Source organism: Cetorhinus maximus, chromosome 19 (genome assembly GCF_964194155.1).
Source record: "Cetorhinus maximus chromosome 19, sCetMax3.hap1.1, whole genome shotgun sequence".
Taxonomy (NCBI): domain Eukaryota; kingdom Metazoa; phylum Chordata; class Chondrichthyes; order Lamniformes; family Cetorhinidae; genus Cetorhinus; species Cetorhinus maximus.
In genome coordinates, this window is record NC_135897.1 from 46,265,749 (window position 1) to 46,293,190 (window position 27,442).

Below are 27,442 nucleotides of genomic sequence, written 5' to 3' on the forward strand. Positions count from 1 at the left end.
GTAGTTCTGGACGGTAACTGCGCCTGCGCCGGGGAAACGGTGCAGGGGAAACGAACTGTAAGATCCAGTGTGCACCGCGGCCCAAACGTCATCGACATCCCACATGATTGACGCTGAGGCCAACGAATAGGAAACTTGGAATGTCCAAGGCGGTGCGAGAGGGGCGGTGCTATAGCTTGAGGCGTTTTGCAGCAACTCCAGCCACAGAGGGTTTGCTGCTACCTGGAGAGGAAGAAGAGTTGCAGGTATAATTGTTCAGTGTCTCGTTTAATCCAGCCCAGTGAGATCTAATTGAAGTTAAATAATTGGAAATCTCAGTTGGAAACCTCAAAAACACAGGCCTGCATTCCCCTGTTCTTTGATGTGGTAAAAGAAAATGTGACAAGTGAGGTCTTGGCACTGTTTATTAAGCGGAGGAGACAAGTGTGGCTGCTTTGTATCTTGCTGGATTTCAGCACTGTTAATGGAAATCTATTATTCACCCAGGAGTGGGGGCTGAAGGAAGTGGCTTTAGAAAGTTGTAAGTGCTGCTCAGTTAGAGCTGATTGGCTGTGGGGGTTGGTTTCTGTATTGTAAGCTATTGATAATCATCAATGTCGGCATCGCTCGGCATTATTCCGAGTTCTTTATATCAGTTCGTGTTCCCGTCGCTTTGAATCGGACTTGCCCACAGGCAAGCTCCAGCTTGTTGACATCTGGTTTGTTTCTTGCTTAATTTTATTACTCCACTTATTTCATTTTTGTGAATGAATTCAAAAAGCCAACCTGATTAGCAAATTAGGTGGTAAAGGTTTGCGAGCGGATTGAAATATCTATCGACCGCCCACCTACTTTCATTTAAACAAAACCCATTGTTCGAGATGAATGTTAGTGAAATGTTGCAATATTTCACCGTTATCTTTTTTCCTTTTGTAATTTTGCATCTCTTGATTATCAGATGAAAATACCCCAAATGAAAACATTACCAGAAAATATATCTACCTAGATTACATTTTTATAAATCTACTTTAGCTGCAAAATGTTGCTTTTTCTATTTCTCCCTACCTACACGACATTGATTTTCTTTGGTGTATGACAAAATCAAATGTCTGGAGAAATTAATTACTTTGTGCAATTATTTGATTTCTTGCCATTTTACGTTTTTTCTTGCAGGAAAATTTTCCACATAGAGGAGTACAGTGACACAACTGGTTTATGCTATAGGGTACTGAATGCGTTTACTGATGTTACACCTATGTAAAAGCATGTTAAATATTTTGCACCCCTTCAAAATAGTATTTTGAAATTAATGACAAAATTGTAGTTATTTTAAGTATCTGAAATGAAATGTTTTAGTCGAGTCATTGTATGGTTGAGATCACGATTCTTTCCTCTTAGTAATTCACACAGTGCATTAAGTCCTGCTGCTCATGCTGTTCTCGTGCATTCCTTTGCAGCATGAATAATTTTGTTTTATTCCGCCCATTTCACTGCTTAATCACTTAGCCTTGGATTGATATCTCCCCTCTAGCCACGAAGGTTGAGAACTTGACATTCGAAAATAAAAAAAGTGTCTGGCATTCTGCAACATTGTATCAACTAGAAAAAAGAATTACCACAAAATCCAGGGTGTTAGTCACACTGTAGAAGTGCCATCCATTATTTTCATACCATTTGATTAGTCAGGAACATCGTTCTCACCAGTCTCCTTATTACCTGCTGTCAAATTAATAATTAATACCATGCCACACTTCAAAGCAATTCTACCACTGAAACTCTTACTGTCAATATTTTTACTTAAAGTAATATAATTAATTTTAAACATTTGAAGACAAATGATTAAACTTAACCCATTAATATGAACTTGGGCTGTTCTTTGTGAAGAAAATGAGAAGCTGACTGGGATTTTAGAAAGAAGGATGACATTATCCTCAGCTTGATATTTTGATTCACAGGAAGTGGCAAGTTATTTGGATACAAAACTAGCATGATATATGTTCACTTTGCCTTTTGTTATCTACACGTATCCTTATAGAGATCTGTCAGTCTGTGTATCTATAACCAAACCTTTGCATAATAAAACTAATCAATGTTTATGACCCAGGGTAAAGAGCCTAAATTAGCAGAAAACTTATCAAAGGATCGCTGTACAATGGTCATTAAAGTGTAGTTAAGATGATATGTGTATCCAATTCATAAGCTTTTGCTCGTGTTCAGCTTTCATGAAAAAAATAAAGTCAATATTGAATTTTCCCTATTTTCATTAATTTTAAATAATTGAACCACATTAGATTTGTTAAATTACTATTTATGTGGTATTAACATTACTGTTATTTAGCTGGGTACTCAAGATTTTGTTCTGCAGTTTTAGTGGCTTGAGTTCTTGTATTGTTTCTTAATTAATAATTCCAGGAGTGTCAAAGCCACTACAAAAGATGGAAAACTTTGTAAATTAGAACCTAATGTTTTAGTGACCCTGTGCTTAGATGTTAAAACAAGGATTGAAGAAGGAAAGGAAAACTGAGGGAATTAATAGCTGGAGAATTTTGAAACCCTAAGGAAGAATAAGTTGGTGTAGTTCAGTGTGTTATGACTTCAACTTCAAAAGGAAGAAGAGTCACAGAGTGAGGAGCCTTGATTTTAATGCAAGTAGGAGGAATAGCAGTTTAGATAGAATATTTAAAATGTTGCCTTTTTAAAAATTTGAGTCAAAATTAGCACTTCAGGATTCAGAACAATATATTTAGTCAATAAAATTATCGCTTGTTTATTACTACAATAACGAATTTGCATTTATATAGTACATTTTAAACTAGAAACATGAGTCAAGATGCTATACAGAAATATAATCAGGCAAAAAATGACCCTGAGACACAAGAGATGATAGGAGAGGTGGCCAAAAGTTTGGTCAAAGATGTGGGATTTAAAGGGGAGAGTGGGTTGGTGAGATGAAGGGGTTTAGGGCAGGGGGAGTTGCAGTTTTCACAAAATCCTGGTGTACAACATTATAAGATTTGATAGTGAAACGTGCAACAGAACTAAGCAGCATTCTCAATGACTGCACTTGCTAAATATAATAATGGAAGAGCAGGAGCAAGAGGTTCTGGGTGATGCATCAATGCAAAAGGAAGCAGACTATTCACTATTAACCTTTTAAGTCAGTTTCTAATGTTCTGGCGTAAACAAATAAACTGCACAGGAAATTTGGGCATAAATTTCGGCCTGCAAGATAGCCATAGAAATTAAGCATAATATCTGTACAAATGTACTCCAGGCCATAGATTTGTAGCTTTATCTGTTAAAGAAAGTGCAGCACAAGGTACTCCACCGTAACCTTGCTGGCTTAGGCCCTTTTGCATTCTCAACAGTTGAAGGTAAATGTAGTACTAATTGCAAGTGCCATTGATTCAATTTGAGTTACCATTGAGCTGCATGGGAGTGAATTCCAAGGCAGTAATTCAATCAAGTGGTTTGGATGATGTAAAACAAAAGAATGAACTTCTGAAGGTTTTTTAATTCTTTTTTTCTCTGAACCCATCTTGGGTTCTTGGTTGTCATCTTTCACTGCCCATCCAGTATTTGGGTGGTTGTTACCATCAATTTTTCACTGTTCCAGGCCTTGCATACATGGCCAATTTGAATATAATTTGAAGAGTCTTCATATTTTTCATAATTATGCCATGAAAAACCCTAACTTATCTTATCTTAGGTACAGAGCAGAGAATAAAATATTTTAATCATCCATTTGTCTTTGGACTTGTCTATATAAATTTACCTTTTTACTCGCTTATTATTTTGATTAACCTGCTTCAATTTTTGGCTTTGTATAATAAAACACTGCTTTGCTGTATGCTGAAAATTTAAATAATTACAAGTTACAAATCATATAATCCTGTGACCATTGGTGCAGAATCACTAAATATCTTCAGAGTATTCTTTCTTTTGTCACGACTCACTGGGGGTAGAGCGCTGCAATATCAAGCCCTACTGCTCCCCGAGCCGCGACAAATATGAGAAGTTTGATCAACCCACCTAATTGTTTAATTTAGGTGAACAGAATACAAGCACCGTGTTTGTAAACTTAATAAGTAAATAACTGTTTACTGAACAAATTGTCTTTAACCAGTGGCAAAAGAAAGAAATATGAATTGCTAATTTCTAACTCTATAACCTAAACCCTACCCCTTCTTAAATCCCTATACACATATACAAGACACATAAGAGACACAAAAAAATGGATTTTAAGGGTGGGATAAAACAGTTCAATAGCACCAATTCTGGAATACAGGATTTGATGGGTTGATTTTGATCGATGTCTTCCAAGTTCCTTTCGGTTCTTTGTTGATGATGCGAGGTGGTCTTCCAGCACTTTCAGTCTTTAGTTCACCGGTTGAGCACTTGCCTCTTAATGTCTCTTACAGTGATTTTTCCCTTTTCCTCTTGACGGGGGTTTTCAGAGAGAGCAGGTTATAGAGATATGAGGGAAAAAAGCCAGCTAGCTAATATTGTAGAATTACTGGAATCTTACACACACAGGAGACAGAGGTTTTGGGTCTTTTTTCCTTTCAGGCTAGGAGTTATTCTGCTGCACTGCTCTCACACAAACCCTGGTCACATGGTCAGGAGCCAATTAAATCGTTGTTGCCAGGCAGTTCCCTGTTAGATTGGACTCCTCCTCGGCACCATCCTGTCTTTCATGGCACACTTTGTTCCAGGACAGCAACATTGTATATATTCCTCACACTGTTTAGTAGACATGTCTTTGAAGCTGCAGCCATAGTAATTTTAATCCATAGTCTAATAGAAATAAAAAGCTATGTTCTTTACACTATGCACACATTTGAGGAGATGTCAAACAATCTCTTTAAGAGACTATATAGTGAGTTCCGCTTCTTTGTAATAGAACTTCAGTTTTCACAAATCCTGGTTTACACCATCATAAGGTGAGATAAAGGGATGGATATTGCTGCAGAAATAACTGTGAAGCTAATAGCATTCACACATTGACACTTTAACAATGGTAAGTCGCAAAGCAATCTCTGGGAACAGACATGTAGCTGAAGGTGGAAATCAGGAAGTTGCTGTCTGAGTTACCCTACTCCTCCACAAGTTGTGCCATGCTGGTAACTCACTGAAGGATTCAATATGGAAATACATTTATGCCCACACCCCGTAAAAATAATAACAAAAACATTTTGGCCCTCGATTTCACTGTGCCATGGTGTAGTAGGCTATGGATTTGTCTCTCCGACACCTTGTGTGAAAACATCCAAGATTTGGCGATTCAGTTAAGTGGGTGAGGAACTGCAACCAACAGTTTATTTTTGAAAAACTCATTTGTTCAAATAAATTGGAAACAGAGTGAGGGGATTTGTCTCGTTGCAGTATTGGAGCACTTCTTTATTTTCCGAACCATGGGCAGAATTTTTCCCTCGTTGGGCGGGCCCGGCCTGAATGGTAGTGAAATGGTGCACGATGGCTATGTCATCGCGTACTCTCGCTATCTTTCGGCTGGCAGGCGCGCACGAGAGGCGGCAGCATGCCTGCCGACAATTAAGAGACCTATTAAGGCCCTTAAGTAATTAATAAAGTTGGATTTTTCACTGCCCACTCAACCATTCAGTTGGCGGGTGGGCAAATAGGCCAGGAGGCCTTTGCATTTTTAACAAAACATGATCCATGGGCAGGATGAGGTTTCCAATGGTTACTAAGAAAATGATGAAAATTTTTCAACATTTTTGTTTACATGTCCCTGTTCATGTGACAGTCACATATGGGGACATGTTCGTCTCATATGCAAAATCTTTATTTTTCAACTTAAAAATCTTCAGCTCCCTGAGGCAGCTCTGTGCCTTCAGGGAGCTTTCACTGAGCGCTCCCCCACGCATGCGCACACTTCAGCACCGGCGCTCCTCCCACCGCCACCCCGGCAGCGCTGAACTTCTCAGCACGCATTTCACGCTGGTTGGCCATTAATTGGCCAGCCAGCATGAAATCGTGGTTGGGGCCTAATTGCGGGCGGCGGACTGTTGCGCCACTGCCCCTGGGCCCACCCGCCGCGCCTGCCCAACGAGGGAAAAATTCTGCCCCATGTTTTCAGTTGGGGATAAAATGAATATATCCAATCAACAGCATAGTGTGTGGAATGTATTAGCGGCATGGTTGATGGGGTGGTGTGATGGGCTGGTTGGATAGGGATTTGTCAATAGCAGACCAGAGTCATATCTGTAACTTTACTAATCTTTAGACATTGGAACAAAATCTGAAAACCCCAGGAAGTAACCCTAATCCTTTGGGGTGAATTGGAAGAGCTGCCCACAGACTAGTCGAGCAACAGCCTGACGTAGTCATAGTCATGGAATCATAGCTTACAGACAATGTCCCAGACACCATAATCACCATTCCTGGGTAACAGACCCACCAGAAGTGGTGGCACAGTGGTATACAGTTGGGACGGTGTTGCCCTGGGAGTTCTCAACATCAACTCTGGACCCCATGAAGTTTCATGGGATCGGGTCAAATATGGGCAAGAAAACCTCCTCCTGATTAGCACCTACTGATTCATTTACGGGATGTGGGCTTCTCTGGCTGGGTGAGCATTTATTGTCCACCCCTAGTTGCTCTTGAGAAGGTGATGGTGAGCTGCCTTCTTGAACCGCTGCAGTCTATGTGGTGTAGGTACACCCACAATCCTGTTAGGAAGGGAGTTCCAGGATTTTGACCCAGCGACAGTGAAGGAATGGCAATATATTTTCTAGTCAGGCTGGTGGGTGATTTGGAGGGGAACTCCCAGGTGGTGGTGTTCCCATCTATCTGCTGCCCTTGTCCTTCCAGATGGTAGTGGTCATGAGTTTGGAATGTGTTGTCGATGGAGCCTTGGTGAATTCCTGTAGTGCATCTTGTAGATGGTACGCACTGCTGCTCCTGTGCATTGGGAGTGAATGTTTATGGATGTGGTGCCAATTAAGTGGGCTGCTTTGTCCTGGACGGTGTCAAGGTTCTTGAGTGTTGTGGGAGCTGCAAGTGGGGAGTATTCCATCACACTCCTGACTTCTGCCTTGTAGATGGTGGACAGGCTTTGGGGAGTCAGGAGGTGAGTTACTCGTCGGCCAATTCCTAGCCTCTGACCTGCTCTTGTGGCCACAATGTTTATAAGGCTAGCCCAGTTCAGGTTCTGGTCAATGGTAACCCCCAGGACGTTAAAAATGGGGGATTCAGTGATGGTAATGCCATTGAACATCAAGGGTCGATGGCTGGATTCTCTTTTGTTGGAGATGGTCATCGCCTGACATTTGTGTGGCGCAAACGTTACTTGCTACTTGTCAGCCCAAGTCTGGATATTGTCCAGGCCTTGCTGTATTTGGACATGGACTGCTTCAGTATCTGAGGAGTCACGAATTTTGCTGAACATTGTGCAATCATCAGCGATCATCCCCACTTCTGAATTATGATCGAAGGAGGGTAATTGCTGAAGTAGCTGAAGGTGGTTGGGCCGAGATTGTACTCTGGGTGGGGGACTTCAATATCCGTCACCAGGAGTTGTTCGATAGCACCACTACTGACTGAGCTGGCCAACTCCTAAACGACATAGCTGCTTGACTGCGTCTGTGGCAGGTGGTGAGGGAACCAACAAAAGGGAAAAACCTACTTGACTTCGTCCTCACCAACCTGTCTGTCATAGATGCATCTGTCCATGACATATTGGCACGATACGACCACCGCACAGTCCTTGTGGAGACGAACTACCACCTTCACATTGAGTATACCTTTCAGTTGTGCGGAACTACCACTTTGTTAAATAGATTTCGAACAGATGTAACAACTCAGAACTGGGTATCCTTGAGGCACTGTGGGCCATCAGCAGAATTGTACTCAACCACAACCTGTAACCTCATGGCCATGCATATCCCCCTCAGCTTTTATCATTACCATCAAATCAGGGACCAATCCTGGTTCATGCAGGAAGGCATGCCAAGAGCAGCAGCAGCAGGCTATTAATGAGGTGACAACCTGGTGAAGCTACAACACAGGGCTACTTACATGCCAAACAGTGAAAGCAGCATGCGATAGACAGCTAAGTAACCCCACAACTAATGGATCAGATCTAAGTGCTGCGGTCTTGCCACATCCAGTCATGAATGGTAGTGGACAATTAACTCACTGGAGGAGGAGGCTCCACAAATATCCTCATCCTCAATGATGAGGGAGCACAACACATCAGTGCAAAAGATGAGGCTGAAGCATTTGCAACAATCTTGAGCCAGAAGTGCCGAGTGGATGATCCATCTCGGCCTCTTCCGGAGTTCCCCAGCATCACAGATGCCAATCTTCAGCCAACTTGATTCACTCCACCTGACATCAAGGAACGGCTGAAGGCACTAGATAGCGCAAAGGCTATAAGCCCTGACAATATACCAGCAATAGTACTGAAGACTTGTGCTCCAGAACTTGCCGTGCCCCTAGCCAACCTGTTCCAGTGGAGCTACAACACTGGCATCTACCCGGCTATGTGGGAAATTGCCCAGGTATGTCCTGTCCACAAAAAGCAGGACAAATCCAACCCAGCCAATTATCGCCCCATTAATCTACTCTTGATCATCAGCACAATGATGAAAGGCATCGTAGACATTGAGCTCCTCCAGGGCCAATCAACTCCTGACCTTATTACAATCTTAATTCAAACATAGAGCTAAACTCAAGATGAAGTGAGAGTGACTGCCCTTGACATCAAGGCCACATTTGACCGAATGTAGCATCAATGGGAATTAGGGGGAAGTCTCTCCACTGGTTGGAGTCATACAGAGCACAAAGGAAGATGATTGTGGTTAATAAAAAGAGAAAATGCTGGGAAAACTCAGCAGGTCTGACAGCATCTGTGGAGAGAAACAGAGTTAACATTTCGAGCCCATATGTCTCTTCTTCAGACCTGCTGAGCTTTTCCTACGTTTTCTGTTTTTATTTTGGATTTCCAGCATCCGTAGTATTTTGCTTTTATCTGAAGGTGGTTGAGGTTGTTGGAAGTCAGTCATCTCTGCCCTGGCACAGCCCTGCAGGAGTTCCTCAGGGTAGTGTCCTAGGCCCAGCTATCTTTAGCTGCTTCATCAATGACCTTTCCTCCATCTTAAGGTCACAAGTGGGGATGTTCGCGGATGATTGCATAATGTTCAGCACATTCAGCCTGGGCAAGTAACATTCACGCCACACAGTGTCAGGCAATGACCATCTTCAACAATCCAACCATCTCCCCATGACATTCAATGACATTACCATTGCTGAATCCCCACTATCAACATCCTGGGGATTGCCATTGACCATAAACTGAACTGGACAAGCCATGTAAATACTGTGGCTACAAGAGCAGGTCAGAAGCTGGGAAATCTGTGGCGAGTAACTCACCTCCTGACTTCCCAAAGCCTTTCCATCATCCACAAGTCAGGAGTGTGTTGGAATACTCTCCATTTATCTGGATGAGTGCAGCTCCAACCACACTAGAAACTCAACACCATCCAAGACAAAGCAGCCCGATTGATTGGCACCCCATCAACCACCTCCAAAATCCACTCCCTCCACCACCAACACACAGTGGCAACAGTGCATACCATCTGCAAGATGCATTGCAGCAACTCACAAGGCTCTTGCAACAGCATCATCCATGCCCACGACCTCTACCACCTAGAAGGACAAGGGCAGCAAATGCATGGGAACATGACCACCTGCAGGTTCCCCTCCAAGTCACAAACCATCCTGACTTGGAACTATATCGCCGTTCCAGGATTTTGACCCAGCGACATTGAAGGAACTCCCTAACAGCACTGTGGGTGTACCTATACCACATGGACTGCAGCAGTTCAAGAAGGTGGCTCAACACCACCTTTTCAAGGGCAATTAGGGATGGGTAATAAAAACGTTGGCCTAGCCATCGCCGCTTGAAAGAACAAAAAAACCCTCAGTATTTAGGTGCATAATTTGCTTCTAAGTGGATTGAGTTGCATCAGAAATGTTTATCTATCATAAACTTTGTTGGCCGATTAATGCACTGGCACTCAATCAAAACAATCACACTTTAACATACAAATTGGGTGATATGTTGGTTTTCATTCTATTCTGTGAGCAATGTAAAACTGCACAGAAGATACATTTCCTAACTTTTCACTGCTAGCAAAAGCCTTACCTACTAGAAGTATGACGTCAAAAATTTTTCCCAAATGTTATGGCATAATTTTGTTTTGATGCATGTTGATTTCTGACTCTAAGGATCTTGTAATCACATCTTACTCTGAATTAATTAACCTCCAATTCCCATCAAGCGATGATCATAAGTTCCTCAAATGCTATTTCTCTAAAAATATAAAGATATTAGCTGCTTCAGGAAAATGGGGAGGCAGTGGTGTAGTGGTATTGTCACTGGATTAGTATTCTAGAGACCCAGGGTAATGCTCTGAGGACCCGGGTTTGAATCCCACCACGGCAGATGGTGAAATTTGAATTCAATAAAAATCTGGAATTGAAAGCCTGATGAGGACAACAAAACTATTGTCGTAAAAACCCATCTGGTTCACCAATGTCCTTTAGGGAAGGAAATCTTCTGACCTTCCCTGATCTGGCCTACATGTGACTCCAGACCCACAGCAATGTGGTTGGCTCTTAAATGCCCTCTGAACCAAGGCAATTAGGGATGGGCAATAAATGCTGGTCTAGTCAGTGATGCCCACATCCCTTGAACAAATAAAAACAAAACGAAAATAATGCAAGTAAAATTTAGTTTTTCATAGAAAGGCATGATTTGAAATACCAAGAAGCCTGCCAAGTTTAGCCCAAAAAGAGTAAATAAGTACCAGTAATTGTGGTTAGAGATGATTTAGTTGTGCTTTCCCCTAGGCTACCATGTAATTACCTGAAATACACTGTTAGGTAGCATTTAACAGGTTCCAGGGACAATTCTGTAATGTCTACAAAGCTATAGACCTATAATAGCTTTTTTTTCTTTGATGAGAAGACATCTTGATTGACTACTGCAGCTTTCCACAGCATCCTGATCTTTTGTGCAATTACCTGGATGTGCTGCATTGAAGTGTTTTGCAAAAGTAGTTCCACAATTACTGTCATGATATCTTTAAGTATCTGGAATCATGGCATTGCCATGCAATTTGTTTTAAATCATTAGAAAGATGCATCATTGCAGCCTCATAATGTTCATTTGTTTGCTGCAGTTTGTATATTCTGGTGAATAAATAAATAAGAATGGATTTGCCATAACTGTTTTCAGTTGAGAGGGTTGAGGTGATTGGAGTTAATACTAGTAGTTGGCTCAACCATGATTTAAAGATCATTGAACGGTCATCACAATGAAAGTTATCTGATCTGAGAAGAAGTATTTATAAAAGGTGCTATGGAGGCTGCTATTTTCCCTAAGTTTGCAGATGGACTAACTTCATTATCAAGTAGCTATCTTGTTAGTTAATGCTCAGTTTGGGTTCCGCCACTGCCATCAGCTCCTGACCTCATTATAGCCTTGGTTCAAACATGGGCAAAAGAGCTGTACTCGAGAGGTGAAGTGAAAGTGACTGCCAAAGCATCAAGGAGCATTTGGCCGAGTGTGGCATCAAGGAGCCCGAGCAAACTGGAGTCAACGAGAATAGGGTGAAAACTCTCCACTGGTTGGGGGCATACCCAGCACAAAGTAAGATGGTTGTGGTTGTTGGAGGTCAGTCTTCTCAGCCCCAGGACATCACTGCAAGAGCTCCTCAGGGTGGTGTCCTGGGCCCAACCATCTCCAGCTGCTTCATCAATGACCTTCTCTCTCTATCGTAAGGCCAGAAGTGGAGATATTCGCTGATGATTGCACAGCGTTTAGCACCATTTGTGATTTCTCAGATACTGAAGCAGCTTGTGTCTATACGCAGCATGACCTGGACAACATTCAGGCTTGTGCTGATGAGTGTCAAGTAGCATTCGTATCTTAAAAGTGCCAGGCAATGACCACCTCCAACAAGTGGGAATCTAGCCATCTCCTTTTGACATTTAGTGGCATTACCATCACTGAATCTCTCACAATCACTATTCTCGGGTTACCATTGACCAGAAACTGAACTGGTCCAGCCATCTAAATGCGGTGGCTACAAGAGCAGGTCAGAGGCTGGAAGTTCTGCGGTGAGTAACTCACCTCCTGACTCCCCAAAGGCACTAGGCATGCACAAGGCACAAGTCAGGATTGTGATGGAATACTCTGCATTTACCTGGATGAGTGCAGCCCTAACAAAACTCAAGAAGCTCAACACCATCCAGGACAAAGCAGCCGCTTGATTGGCACCTTATCCACCAGAATAAACGTTCACTCCCTCCACCACTGACACACTGTGGCAGCAGTGTGTAGCATCTACAAGATGCACTGCAGCAACTCACCAAGGCTCTTTCGACAACACCTGCCAAACCCGTGACCTCTAAAGCCGAGAAGGATAAGGGCAGCAGATGCATGGGAACACCACCATCTGCAAGTTCCCCTCCAAGTTCCACCAGCTCCAAGCCACACACCATCCTGACTTGGAACTATATGACTGTTCCTTCACTGTTGCTGGGTCAAAATGCTGGAACTCCCTTCCTCACAGCACTGAAAATGTTCCTGCAACACATGGACAGCAGTGGTTCAAGAAGGCATCTCGCCAACGCCTTCTCAAGGGGAATTGGGGATGGGCAATAAATGCTAGTCTAGCCAGCGACACCCATATCCCGTGAAAGAATAAATAAAATAAAAATCAGTAACAACAACTTACATCTATGCAATAACACTAATGTCTTTGTTAGAGTATTTCCTTTCATGTCAAATTGTGGCTTTGGCTTTGTGAATGCCACATGGAAACCAATGGCTGTCTTGATCCATGCTGTGACTGGGGTTGATTAGCACTATAAGGTAAATTATGTATATAAGCACGTTACATTTGCGATACACTAGAAGCTTTGGTTTCCTAAGAACCTTGCAGCATCAGTGTAGTTAGTTTGCACTTTTCAGTATAAATATTGGAAAAAAATCAGACTTGAATATCTCATTGGACACCATGGGTTAAATTATACTTTTCCTTTCCAAGCACGTTTTTGAAATTGGACTTCTACTAATGTTTTAATGTTCTACTAGTCTTTTATCCTAATGCCCAGGCAACCTTTGTGAATTTATTACCTGTGTCATATCACTACTCTTGGTATTTGAGTGTGTAAGCAATAGTGTACATTCTTTTAATGAACCATGAATGTAAATCTTGTGTACAGCCATAATTGTGCCACACACTCAGTACAAGTCAGTGTGACTGAAGAATTTGGACTATCTATTAATATTGTCTAATGATTCACATTATTGATGAGGATTTAAAAAAAATTGGCTTTATACCCTGGAATTAAATTGCCATGTTTATGTGTTTCCTGAAGTCTAGTTGAGTGTTACTAACCAATGTAATCACAATTAGCTTGTGCAATAAGTTCCAATGATGTCATGTGCAGAAAAGAAGGGATAAATGGCTAGCGTTAAATGTAACGTGGCTTGAACTGGAGACAGCTTGTATTCATTCATCAAACTGACTCTGGAAGATTAATGAAAGCAAAAGCTATCCATGAATAATTGGCTATGGGAAACAGATCACAGCCAATGAAGTACTTTTTGAAGTGTAGTCACTATTATAATGTAAGCAAGCATGGTAGCCAATTTGTACATCGTAAGGTTCTACAACCAGCAATGAGATAAATGACCAGATAATCTGTTATTAATTCTGTTGGCTGAGTGACAAATAAAACAAGAAAATTTCATGCACTTGTACAACATGAATTTCATTTTTCGTCTCCATATATTGTGTGTTGAAACAACAACTTGCATTTATAAAGCACCCTACTCCTGAAGGAGGAGAAACTGCTAGCAGGTAGTAAGAAACTGGCAAGATGGCAAAACATATAGGGCAGAATTTTGCCCTTGATGGGCGGAGGGGCCCTACCGGCTTGGCGGCGGGCGGGCAGCCGATCACCGCCGCCGAAACGGGCCCCGCTGCCAATTTGAGTGGGTGGGCCACCCGACGGGAAGCGCTATGTGTTTCCTGTGCAGGGGGGCTAGGGATTCCCCAACTGTCAAGTGCTCTTTCGCGCGCACTAAGTGCTGTCTCAAGGAGAGCGTTGAAAGCTTTATAAATTTAAAAAATAGAAAAATAAAAAAATTATTAACATGTCCCCCTCATGTGACAATGTCACACGAGATGGGACATGTTAATAAATATCATATAAAGTTTATTAAAGTTTTTAAAAACAGACATGAAACCTCATCTCGCCAGTGGATGAGGTTTCATGTATTATCAGAAGCCCGCCAGCCTTAAGGTTGAACGGGCAGGGCCTTAAATTGGCTTAATTATCCTGTCAATGGCCTCAATTGGCCATTGACAGGTTGGCGGGCAGACAGCTGATTTCGCTGTCCACCCGCTGTCCCCAATATTTAAATGGGGCGGGATGACGTCGGGCGTTCCCCCTGATGTCATCCCGCGTCGGCGAGCGGATCCCGCCCCCAACTCGCCGACAGAAAAATTCTGGCCATAGTCTGTAGGAGGCTTTTAAAGATGGGGAATGAATAGCAAGGTTATGGGAAATTTCCAGAAAATAGAGGCAGGATGATTGAAAGCTCTGCAGTAATGACGGAACGGGATGCACAGCAGGTCTGGAGATCAAAGAGAACAGACTGGAGGTTGAGGCTGGAGAAGATTGCGAAGGTAGAGTAAGTTGAAACTGGGGAGGGATTTGTAACCCAGGAGAGAGGTGTTGAATTTTGTGGTTAGACGGATGAGTAGCATTGCAACATTTCATCCTAATGCCATGAAGACACAGAAGGCAACTGAAATTAATAATTTGTTTGATGCAGAGTACTATTTTATTGATGAACTCAAGATGTTTCACCTTAAGATTTAGCATTTAAGGGGAGCTGGGTAGGGGCAGTGCTGAAAGAGAAAACAACTGAGCCTAGGACCAGGACCAAGATGATGAGCAGTAGTAATGCCAGTGAACACAAACGGTCCTATAACTTATACTTCATCCAAAATCCAAACCATCCAAATAATCCAAACAGATTTTCAAGATGGTAACCATTTGTGGCTGGAAATGAACAATACAATAAGGAAATTAAAGTTTTCAATTAGACCAAGAGTTTCCAACATGGTTACACAAGGTGGAAGGTCTGCAATTATCCAGTCAAATTCTGACACATATCTGCTGCAAAACTGTTCCCTCATTTTTGTACCTCCATAACAACATTTCAAATGAATTTATTGTATGTGAAGAGTTTTGGGATATTTCTGAGACATAAGGCACTATACAAATGCAAGTCTTTTTTTTTCTCTCTGCCATCCCCCAGTATCTTCTTTTGAAGATGGGAATCCCTAGCCATAGTTCAAAAGTATTACAGCCTTCTTGGTTTCCCCTAATTGCCCTTTGTTTACCTGAGATCAAGTACCGGTGGTTTTCTTCCTCTCCTACTGTACCTTTTGGTTGATATCTTAACTGTATAGAATATAATATTCTGACATTTCCTTACCTGTAAGAAAGATTGTTTTGAAATATCATTCATTCTACTCTTAATATTTAAACTAAATAAAACATATAACATTTGTTTAAGTTTTCATCAGTATCTTGCAGTACTACTTTACAGTTCCTCTTCCCATAGGCTTGAAAATTCGCTAAAAAATGACATCTTTGCTGGGATTCCTGACTCTGTTGATTGTGCAATGTGCAGCAGTCAATGCAGGCATTCGGGATGGCATCACTGCTGACTTTTCTGTGAAGGTTTACCACCATTTGCGGTCGATAGAGAAAGATGGCAATATTTTTTATTCTGCCTTCAGTATTGCTAATGCTTTGGGAATGGTTGAGCTTGGTGCTGGCGGTACAACCCTTGAGCAAATTCAACATGTTATGGGCTACAATTACATGCAAAAAGGTAAATACTGTCTGCTTTTTAGGTAGAATTTATTTTGTTCAGTGAGTCTAGTAGTATATACCTAAAATCCTTAAATGTGAATTACACATGCATGTTCCCAGTTGGTTAAGTTCATAGCTTAAAAATGCCCATCAATCAGCATTCGTTCGCCTTGTCTTAGCAGTCTCGAGGCACCCAATGCCTGCTTTTTGGAAAGTGTCCCTTAGGCTGTAACACCCAGATCTTGACCTTCGTTTGAATGACTAGTATTTTTGGAGAAAGTTCTCATTAGCCAATCTGTAGATCTTAAATCTTCCAGAGAAGGTAAACCATTGTAAACTTATAAAAATCTTAATTACTGCTGGTGCAGTTATTATACATTATTATACAATTATCATACATTGCGCATTATTATACATTGCTTTAACAAGAGCTGCTTGTGTAGATATTTTATGTTGTATAGACAATTTCTGTCGTACTTTGATATGTTGCCATTTGTATGAGGTTAGATTACATGCCATATTTAATTTTCATTATTCTTTCAATGATGGCAGCCTCGCCATATAAAATTTTCTTGTGGTTGACTCTTCAATTCTTTGGGCTTAGTACTGATTTTTTTGCGCTATATTAATCTTGTTAGACGAGAAGTTTCTACTAAAATTGATTTGGTGCTTTTGGACACTCTTCAAGCCGGTCCATGGATAATTTATCCTCCTCTCCCCTGCCCCATGATTTAAGTTCCTTTTTATATGTAGAGCCTGAAGTTCCCTAAATGTGGAAAACCTGCATGCAAATAATGTTCCAACATGGCAGGACAGCATTATGGAGTATATATTTTTAAAAGTGCTGAATTCTGTTCTGATCAGGTGAGGAATTTGACTTGTTGTGGGAACTCTCTCAGTCCATGAAAGCAGACAGCCAGCAGTATGTAATGAAGCTTGCCAACTCATTGTTTGTGCAGAAAGGATTTCAACTGAATGACAAGTTCCTTCAAATGCTGAAGAAATATTTTAGTGCCAGTGTTGAAAATATTGACTTCAGCCAACCTTCTTCTGTGGCTGATCATATCAATGAATGGGTGCAGAATCAAACCAACAGTAAGTATTGTCAACTTGTTAAGTGCTGTTAATAGTGACATTTGTGTGTTTGATCTGTGCCATTGCACAGAATCATAATTATACAATATAGAAGGAGGCTATTCAGCCCATTGTGCTTGCACTGGTTTTTTCAAAGAACTATCTACTTAGTCCCCTTCTGTTGCCATTCCAAGCCGGACTCCCTCTCAGATAAGCCTACAGCTTTCTTTGTGCCTCTTGGCATTCTCCAAAGGGGTTATTAAAGCTCTTGTTATAAATGACAACAACAACTGCCCCAACTCACTGAACCTCTTACCTAGCATGCCTTCTAAGGACTAATCTCGACAATCTCCTTTCTTTCCACTCACCCCTTTCTACTGCTGACCCTGTGGACTCTACAAGTGGATCAGCTTTCATCACGCTCTCCTCTTCTCGATCCAGAATGTCCATTCATTTGTGAACAAGGCCCTTGCTATCCATTAACTTATCGTGGATGATTACATTGACATCATGGCCTTGTTGGAAACCTGGCTGAGGGGTAACGACACTTACCTGCGAATTTAAGCCTTTCCACCTGGCTTTCTCCTCCTTTGAAAGTCTCACTTTGCTCTAACCTTCTCGCTGCTCATTTAAAATTCTCATTCTCTATCACACACCAAATACCATAAAAGCTTTCTCTTTGAGATGTCTTGACTGCTTTCCTCTCTCAGCGTCCACACTGTGTGACTTCTCATCCTTGGAGATTTCAACCTCTATCTCAACTCATCACGCTCCCTCTTCTGAGTTCACTGTCCTCTTATTCTCACTTGACCCCTCCTTTCATGTAAACTCCCTAACCCATATCCATGGTCATTCCCTTGAATTTACCACCTTCTGTGGTCTTGCTAGCCCCATTGTATCAATCACCTGATAAGACCATCTCTGATCACTTCCTTGTATCAATCTCCACCTGCCCCAATTCTATTTCATCTGGGTTTATGCTGGAAAATACTGCCACCACCTCCCAATTCACAAATGAGTGCCCTTTCAAAATCCAAACTATCTAGCCTTTGGCCCTGCATTCACCACAACATTTTCTGCAACTACTGAATTGCTCAACCACATTCTCACTTCCACCTTTGTTGTCCTAGTCCCCACTAAAACCATTTCTCTCTCTCACCCTGCTGTTCTCCTTGGTACATGCCAGACCACTATTCTCTTAAGCCCAAGGGACGCAGACTTGAATGGATATGGCGGATAACTGGTTTAGCTCGTTACCACGAGATTTAATTGGTTTACATAAATCGTTATCAGATCATGTTCTCACCTGCAAAAACTGTTCACCATTCCAGGTCTCAAGTCCTTGAACATGTTGTCACCTCCCAAATTCATGCCCATCTTTCCAGGAACTTCATGTTTGAATTCCTCCAATCAGTTTTCCACCCCTGCTACAGCATCAAAACAACTCCTCTCAACGTCACAAATGGCATCCTGTGTGACTGTGACAATGATAAATTATCCTTTTGACAGCTGTAGCCTTTGACACGATTGACCACTCATCGTCCACTTAATGGCTCTCCACCGTCATCCAGCTAGGTGGGGCTGCACTTGCCTAGTTCTATTTTTATCTATCTAATCGTAGCTAGAGTATCACTTACAATCGCTTCTCATCTATTCTTGCATTTACCTCTGGTGTCCCCTAAGGATCTATCCTTGGCCTCCTCATATTTCTCATCCACATACTGTCCTCAATAACAACATCCTGAAAACCCAGGGTCAGTTTCTACATGTACGTTGATGACACCCAGCTCTACTTCACCACCACCACCTCTCGACTGTTCCACTGTTGCTAAATTACAAAACTGCTTGTCTGACATCCAGTATTGTATGAGCAGAAATTGCCCCTAATATTAGGAAGACAAAGTAATTGTCATTGTCAGGGAAAAACTCCATTTGGTTCCTGCTACAAACTCCACACCCTATCTACCAGCTCCATCCATCTGTCTGGCAACTGTCTGAGGCCGAACCAGGTTGTTTGCAATTTCAGTGTCGTACCAGACCTCTGAGTTTGGGATCACATGCCCGCACCATCACTAAGACTGCCTATTTCCATCTCCATAACGCCGACTGACTCCGAACCTATCCCAGCTTAGCTGCTGAAATCCTCGTCCATGTTTTTGTTACCTCCAGATTTGATTATTCCAGTGCATTTCTTGCCAGCCTCCCATCTTCTACCCTCCCTAAACTTAAGACCATCCAAAACACTGCTGTCTGCGTCCTTACTCACATCAAGTCCAGTTCATCCACTACCTGTGTACTTGCTGACCTACACTGGCTTCTGGCTAAGCAGTGTGTTGATTTTTAAAGTTTTCAACCTTATTTTCATATTTGCCCATAGCCTCCCCTTCCCCTTGGGCAGAATAATATGGGGGAGTAGATAGCTCACACCCCCAGAAAACATGTTGACATGAAACCAACTGGCTCCACGCCGACCAGCCCCGCAGCAATAAAGCGCTGCGGGCCTCGTTAATGAGAGCCAAGTGGGATGGGGCGGATGTCTCATCCTCTGGAGCTGCTAGCCAATCCGACTGGCTGGCAGTGCCACGAAGGCTTCAGTGTCAGCTGCCAGGGTTGCAGCTGAAGAGAGGGGCCCAAGGCCAAGGATCCCCAGAGCAAGTAAGTTACGGCTCTTGGGCTGAGAGGGTTTGGGAATTTCAGGGATGGGTAGTGAGGGGGCAGGGGGGTAGGGTGGCTTTAAGAGAGGGAGCAGGTAGGAAGGATGGGGGGTGGTTAGTTGAAGGGAGCCCGCCCCGCTTCCTTCTTGACCTTTAACCATTTGAAATTAAAAATCGGGCTTCCCGCTACCACCCGGCTGCCCATGCCAAACGTATTATGGCGTGGGCAGTGTATTATTAGGGTCATTAGGCTTGATAATAAGAATAAGACTAATTGACCCTTATTTGGTCCTTTTAATATAGTGGGTGGGCTGCTGATTTTGGTGCCCGCGGGCAGGCACCTCTCTGCCTCTCTTTCCTCCTTAAGATGTTCAAAACTTACTTTTTTTTTATAAGGTTTTGGCCATCTGTCCTAATATCTCCTTATGTGGCTCAGTGTCAAATTTTGCTTCATAAAACCTCTGTGAAATGCCTTGGGGCTTTTTATTACGTGTGTTATATAAATACAAGTTGTTATTGCTGTCTTTCCAATATCTTTTAATATTTTTCTTCTGAAATATTCATTTTTCCTTTTCAAAGATTTGTGGATGCTGCTGTCTGAGAAAACATGTCATATCCCAACAGCCCTCTGCATTAAAAAAAAGTAACATCTTCCTTTGTTCGTTTAGTGGTGATTATAAGTTTATGCCTTCTGCTGCATTGACTAATGGAAATAGTTCTTTTTCTTTTTACCGTCTAAAAGTAATACATAATTTTGAGCAGCTGTACTAGATTGTTCCTCAAACTAGTCCCGTTTCTTCAGTCTATTTTAAATAAAGCCCCATAACCTTGGTATCATTCTGATAAATCTCTCCTGCACCCCCTTCCTAAAGGAGGCCACCCAAAATCTGGTGAAATCTTCCAACCCTGTTTGGTATTGCCCATGAGCTTTTATACCCTCTACCACTATTATATGAGGCAAGAATTCCCTTTTTTTTGCAATTTTATCTCTCTGCTCTTTTAAAATTTTACTATTCAGTGTATTATTCCCTTCCTCCTTCCCAAAATGTATCACCTCACAGTTCAACTGACATCTTTTTGCCCAATCCAATATCCCATGCCATCCTGAAATTGCTTACAGTCCTCTTCGTAGATCTTTGTATTTTAAATTTCTGCAAATGTTGACCCTGTACCTCTCTACGAGAAAAAGAGAGAGGGTGTATGTATATCCCAGAAGAATGCTACTGTTTATATCTCTCCCTGCTTTAAAAACATGAGTAACTATTGATTTCTGTCTGCATCTGTGGACAAAGCAATCAAGTTAACATTTCAAGTGAGGACCCTTCAGCAGAACATTAAGAAGTTGGCAAATGTTAAATTGGTTTATAGCTGTATCTTTGCTGTTGAGTGCTAATGGTAGCTAAATTCACAACATGTTCATGAATAATTTTACTTATTGTGCAGGGAGTTTTGCTGGTAATATATATCCTTCTGTGATTTGTATCTGTGGAAAGATATACTTTGACATTTTCTTTTCTCGATGCAGATAAGATACCAAACCTTTTATCGCCAAAGGACTTCAATGCTTTAACTCGTCTAGTCCTCGTTAATGCAATTTACTTTAAAGGAAACTGGAAGTCTCAATTCAGAGGAGAAAATACACGCACATTTCCTTTTACCAAAGATGATGAAAGTGAAATCCAGATACCTATGATGTACCAACAAGGAGACTTCTATTATGGTTTGTAAATGTTTAGCTTTTTTACGCAGTTAATTAAAATTGACCTTTCATTCACTTGATCTGGTATTTGGAATGAAAGTTCAAATTTGACAGAGAACAGTATCCCTTTGTTTCCTTAGCCTTTTTGAACGTGACCCTTGAGGTTCTCTGTTATGACTACAAAACAGTAGAGATATTTTAGCCATAGCATTTAGCAATGGGCAGGGACACAAATGTGAAGATGCTGAAAGCAAGTAGTTACTCTCAATAACTTGATAATTCATGGTTTATAATTTTACTGTGATGCAAAATGTCAGCTGGGATGCAGCTTTTGAGTTAAAAGTTCATGAGTTCAAGACCAACTCCAGAGATTTGAGTATAAAATCTAGCCTGATGCTCTAGTGTAGTGCTGAAGGAATATTGCACTGTCGGAGGAGCCGTCTTTCAGATGAGGCATTATAACAAGGTTTTGTCTGCCTTCTCAGTTGAATGTAAGACCCCATGCCACTATTTCAAAGGAGAACAGGGGAGTCCTCCTCAGTGTGCGGGCCAATATTTATACTTCAACCAACGCCACTAAAATCAATAAGCTGGTCATTATCTCACTGCGGTTTGTGGAAGCTTGCTATGTGCAAATTGACTGCCATGTATCCTATATTACAACAGGAGCTGCACTTCAGAAAGTACTTTATTGGCTGTGAAGCACTTTGTGACATCCTGAGATTATAAGTTCTTTACATATGCAACTTGATTTATTTTGTAGGTGAGTTCAGTGATGGCTCAAATGAAGCAGGAGGAGTGTACCAAGTTTTAGAGATGCCTTACATTGGTGACAAGATGAGTATGATGATAGTTCTCCCAAGACAGGAAGTACAACTGGCTACCTTAGAGCCACTTATCAAAACTCAACTAATTAATGAATGGGCAAGCTCAGTAAAGAAGCAGAAGGTTGAAGTATATCTGCCAAGGTAAGAAGTTTTTTCTTGTTTGGGGAAGGCTGTCTGATAAAATCTATTTGTATATCTGCAATATGTTTGACCAGCAATTTTGAATCCGAAATTAACATATGCATTTGAGGGGAAATTCAGTAATTGTTAGAAAAACAATATTTAATAGTGTAAATGCCCATTCAAGTTATATTGCATTAATACCAAGTTTTGAACTTCACTTTAATAATCACACACTTTCTAACTAGTATTTTGGATACAATGGGAATCGATGGATATCAGGATATTGCAGGAAGGTATAATTGAGTAGGACAGCCATGATCTCATTGAATGCCAGAGCAGGATTGATGGGCCGAATGGCCTCCTTGTGCTTTTATTTCTTATACCAAGTGTCATTATGCTAATCGTGTCTAAAAACCTGAAATCAACATTTACAATCATTTTCTTACCAAATATCAGCCATGTAATTAAATAAAACTGACTTTTTAAAAATTATTTTTGATCTTGAATGTTGCTGAAAGGAGACATGTTGCCGAAGCTTTTCATCCTGCACTCATCAACAAGAATGCCAAATTTCAAATGAAAACAACAAGTGAAAAGGGTGCTGATTGGTTGGCAAGCTAATTCTGATTGGCTGCGGCATTGCCTTGGAGAAAGCAACAGGGAAATATAGGCTCCCCAGGTGCAAGATTTGAACTGGACTTTTGTTTGCGGAGAATAAGTCCTTGCGTATGAATATATGTCACTTCTAGCAAGCATAAAGGAGCCGTGTTATGAGCTTGATTGATTATCCTAAACTTGTTGTTAGTGTAGCTATTATCGCACTCAGGATCATTCAGAAAAGTGCTGCCCAATTGCACATTCACATCTAATAGTAGACATTCTGTTTTGGGTTTTGCAAGCGCAGGCTGGTTGAGTGTAGTCTGTACTCTGCCTATTACGAGCAACCAAAACACCATGCTGCTCGATTTGCCAGTCGCTGGGACATACAGCCTACATACCTGGCATCGCACTGCACTAAAATTCATACATAATGTAGCTCAGTTGTGTGGTAGGCAGAATGCCTTCTTGGACTGACGGCAGTTAGTGGAAAATACCACTTGCGTAGCCATTGCATAGTTCCAGGGTGATATGGTTTCCTTAACTTGTTGTATAAATTTTTGGAATAGTTTGCCTCTTCAGAGCAATTTGAGAGTGATTTCAGTACCAGTGTGATGCCAGCTATGTAGGCTATGCATCCTACCAATTGAATGATCAAATCAAACAACGTGTTCCTTCAGTTGTTCATAATGGGCAGAGTACAGACTGTGTTCAAACAGCCCGCACTTGCAAAACCCAAAACAAAACATTGACTGTTAGATGTGATTCCGTGATTGGGAAGCACTTGCTGAACAATCCTGTGTGCACTAATATCAACACTAACAACCAATTTAAGATTGAGTTCAACTTGTAACTTGGCTTGTTTACGCTTGCTTGTAGTGACATACATTCATGTCCAGGGAACTGTTCTCTAGAAACAGAAGGAATGTGTTCAAGCCTTGCGCCTTTTTTGAATTACCTGGGAGCTTGGGGAGCCAGTAGTTCCCTGTTGCTTTCTCCATGGCAACGCCTCATCCAATCAGAGCTGACTTGTCAACCAATCAGCACCTTTTTCTCCTGTAGTATAAATTGTTGTGATTGTTTAAAATTTGGCATTCTTGCACTTGTCTGATGAGTGCAAGGTGAAAAGCTTCAGCAACATGCCTCTCTTTTCAGCAATTTTCAAGTTCTGTACTACCAAGTGATTCTTTCATCTGTTATCGCTGCAAATAAGTGTTAAATTATTTTAAATTCTTTTTCATATGTCAATCCTGAAAATTGGTTATTTTTCATAATTACATAATTAAATTGAGAAAGCATTCTAGCTGGGAAAGGGTGATTATATGAAAATAATTTGACTAAATTATTCAAATGCCATCATAGATCAGGAAGGCAAAATTTAAGTGATTTATCCTGTGTCATTCTTCTTTTAATTCTCCTATTTGTCCACTTGCCCTTTAAATAATGCTGACAGTAATGTGAGATTTTTGAGATTTATAAATGGCGTAGTCTGTTGCCATGTAGATTCATATGTAAAATATATTAAACCTATGTCAGCATTCCATACATTGCATGCCACCATACAGATTTCTTTATCAAACTTAATGCACGGTGGCACTACCACGGTGCTAAATGGGATAGATTTCGAACAGATCTAGCCAACTCAAGACTGGGCATCCATGAGGCGCTGTGGGCCATCAGCAGCAGCAGAATTGTGCTTAACCACAATCTGTGACCTCATGGCTCGGCATATTCCCCCACTCTACCATTACCATCAAGCCAGGGGATCAACCCTGATTCAATGAAGAGTGCACGAGGGCATGCCAGGAGCAGCACCAGACATAACTAAAAATGAGGTGTCAACCTGGTGAAGCTATAACACAGGATGAATTGTGTGCCAAACAGCATAAGCAGCAAGCGATAGACAGAACTAAGCAATCCCACAACCAACAGATCAGATCTAAGCTCTGCAGTCCTGCCACATCCAGTCGTGAATGATGGTAGACAATTAAACAACTCACTGGAGGAGGAGGCTCCACAAATGTCCCCATCCTCAATGACGGAGGAGCCCAGCACATCAGTGCAAAAGTTAAAGGTGAAACATTTGCTACAATCTTCAGCTAGAAGTGCCGAGTGGATGATCCATTTCGGCCTCCTCTGGCGTTCCCCAGCATCACAGATGCCAGTCTTCAGCCATTTCAACCATATGATATCAAGAAACAGCTGAAGGCGCTGGATACTGCAAACGCTATGGGCCCTGACAATATTCCAGCAATAGTACTGAAGACTTGTGCTCCAGAACTTGCCACTCCCGTAGTCAAACTCTTCAAGTACAGCTACAACACTGGCATCTACCTGCCCATGTGGAAAATTGCCCAGGTATGTCCTGTACACAAAAAGCAGAATAAATCCAACCCAGCCAATTACTGTCTCATCAGTCTACTCTTGATCATCAGTAAAGTAATGGAAGGGGCCATCAACAGTGCTATCAAGCGGCACTTGCTTAGCAATAGCCTGCTCACTGACACCCAGTTTGGGTTCCGCTAGGGCCACTCAGCTCGTGACCTCATTACAGCCTTGGTTCAAACATGGACAAAAGAGCTGAGATCCCGAGGTGAAGTGAGAGTCACTGCCTTTGACATCAAGGCATCAAGGAGCCCTAGCAAAGCTGGAGTCAATGAGAATCGGAAAAAATTCTCCGCTGATTGGAGTCATACCTAGCACGAAGGAAGATGGTTGTGGTTGTTGGAGGTCAGTCATCTCAGCTCCAGGACATCACTGTAGGAGTTCCTCAGGGTAGTGTCCTCGGCTTGACCAGCTTCACCTGTTTCATCAATGACCTTCCTTCCATCATAAGGCCAGAAGTGGGGATGTTCGCTGATGATTGCACAATGTTCAGCATCATTTGCGACACCTCAGATACTGAAGCAGTCCATGTCCAAATACAGCAAAACCTGGACAATATCCAGGCTTGGGCTGACAAGTGGCAAGTAACATTTGCGCCACACAAGTCTCAGGCAATGACCATCTCCAACAAGAGAGAATCTAACCATCGACCCTTGATGTTGAATGGCATTACTATCACTGAGTCCCCCACTATCAACATCCTGGGAGTTACCATTGACCAGAAACTGAACTGGACTAGCCATATAAATACTGTGGCTACAAGAGCAGGTCAGAGGCTAGGGATTGTGCAACGAGTAATTCATCTCCTGATTCCCCAAAGCCTGTCCACCTTCTACAAGGCACAGGTCAGGAGTGTGATGGAATACTCCCCGCTTGCCTCGAAGAGTGCAACTCCCATAACATTCAAGAAGCTTGACACCGTCCAGGACAAAGTAGCCTGCTTGATTGGTACCATATCCACAAACATTCACTCCCTCCACAACCGAAGCACAGTAGCAGCAGTGTGTACCATCTACATGATGCACTGCAGGAATTCACCAAGGTTCCTTGGACAGCACCTTCCAAACCGTCGACCACTACCATCTAGAAGGACAATGGCAGCAGATAGATGGGGACACCTCCACCTGGATGTTCCCCTCCAAGTCAGTCACCATCCTGACTTGGAAATATATCGCCGTTCCTTCACTGTCGCTGGGTCAAAACCCTGGAACTCGCTTTCTAACAGCACTGTGGGTGTACCTACACCACATGGACTGCAGCGGATCAAGGAGGCAGCTCACCATCACCACCTCAAGGGCAACTAGGGATGGGCAATAAATGCTGGCCCAGCCAGCGAAGCCCACATCCCATGAATGAATTTTTAAAAATTGAATATCTCCAGTTTCCCAATTCAAATTTTATAGATAAATCCAGGAATGTTGTATTTTCAGGTCAATGTTAAATATATATTACTGACAAGCTGTACTAATTAAAGCAAAATATAGTGACACATGAATGATTTTCCCAAGACATTGTGTAATTGCTTTATAATTTAGGACAGATTAAGCAAGCTGGTTACATCGTGCCAATTAATGTGTACCAATTGAAAACTTCATATTAAATCAAAGATAAATGTTGATTTTGTTTCCAGTTGGATTTTAGTACATGCTTCACTTTCTTTTACTGCATAGAGTCTGCATTTGAAGAAAAGTCTCAATGCGAAACAGCCAAAGCTGTTTCTTAAGTCCTTAATTCCACTACTGGTACAATTGCTGTTGCTAGCTTTAGTTGTGATGCACAAATCAATCTCACTCACTTTTCCAGAACTGCTTCAGCCAATTCAGGGTTGCAGGAAGTCAGAGCCTATCCTGGGTCCCTGAAGTTGTGAGGCAGGAGCGCTATCGCTGTGCCACCCCGCAAATCAATCTCGCCTTCCCTATATTAATATTATTTAAAATGCATTTTTAAATACATGTCTTGATATAACGGCAAAGTCTTCTAAAACGTTATTAGAAACAACAAGCATGTGTGGAACTTTGGAAGAGCCACTGTTCCTTAAAATGCAAGTTAAATTTCAAAATAATGTCACATATATTCAGAGCTGTTTAATAATGGCAGTCAGAATCGTTCCATGCAAAAAGCAGAGATTTTGAACTGATTTAAATGTTCAGCTACTGCTTAGTTCTCAAATT

General features: G+C 41.8%; 1 protein-coding gene across 3 annotated transcripts in view; it reads left to right on the forward strand.

Annotated features, from left to right (window-relative positions):
• The first annotated feature begins 46 nt into the window (after positions 1 to 46).
• Positions 47 to 27,442, forward strand: part of serpini1 (serpin peptidase inhibitor, clade I (neuroserpin), member 1) — a 41,556-nt gene continuing 14,160 nt past the window's right edge. The window contains exons 1-5 of one of the 3 annotated variants that reach the window (XM_078563791.1): positions 47 to 245; positions 15,659 to 15,931; positions 16,777 to 17,007; positions 21,166 to 21,360; positions 22,103 to 22,307. In XM_078563791.1, the coding sequence (XP_078419917.1) occupies positions 15,679 to 15,931; positions 16,777 to 17,007; positions 21,166 to 21,360; positions 22,103 to 22,307 (884 nt within the window). In that variant the 5' untranslated portion in view covers positions 47 to 245; positions 15,659 to 15,678. Of the gene's footprint in view, positions 246 to 387; positions 521 to 14,520; positions 14,717 to 15,658; positions 15,932 to 16,776; positions 17,008 to 21,165; positions 21,361 to 22,102; positions 22,308 to 27,442 lie in introns of those variants that run through there. The other 2 variants (XM_078563793.1, XM_078563792.1) reach the window with 2 other exon arrangements.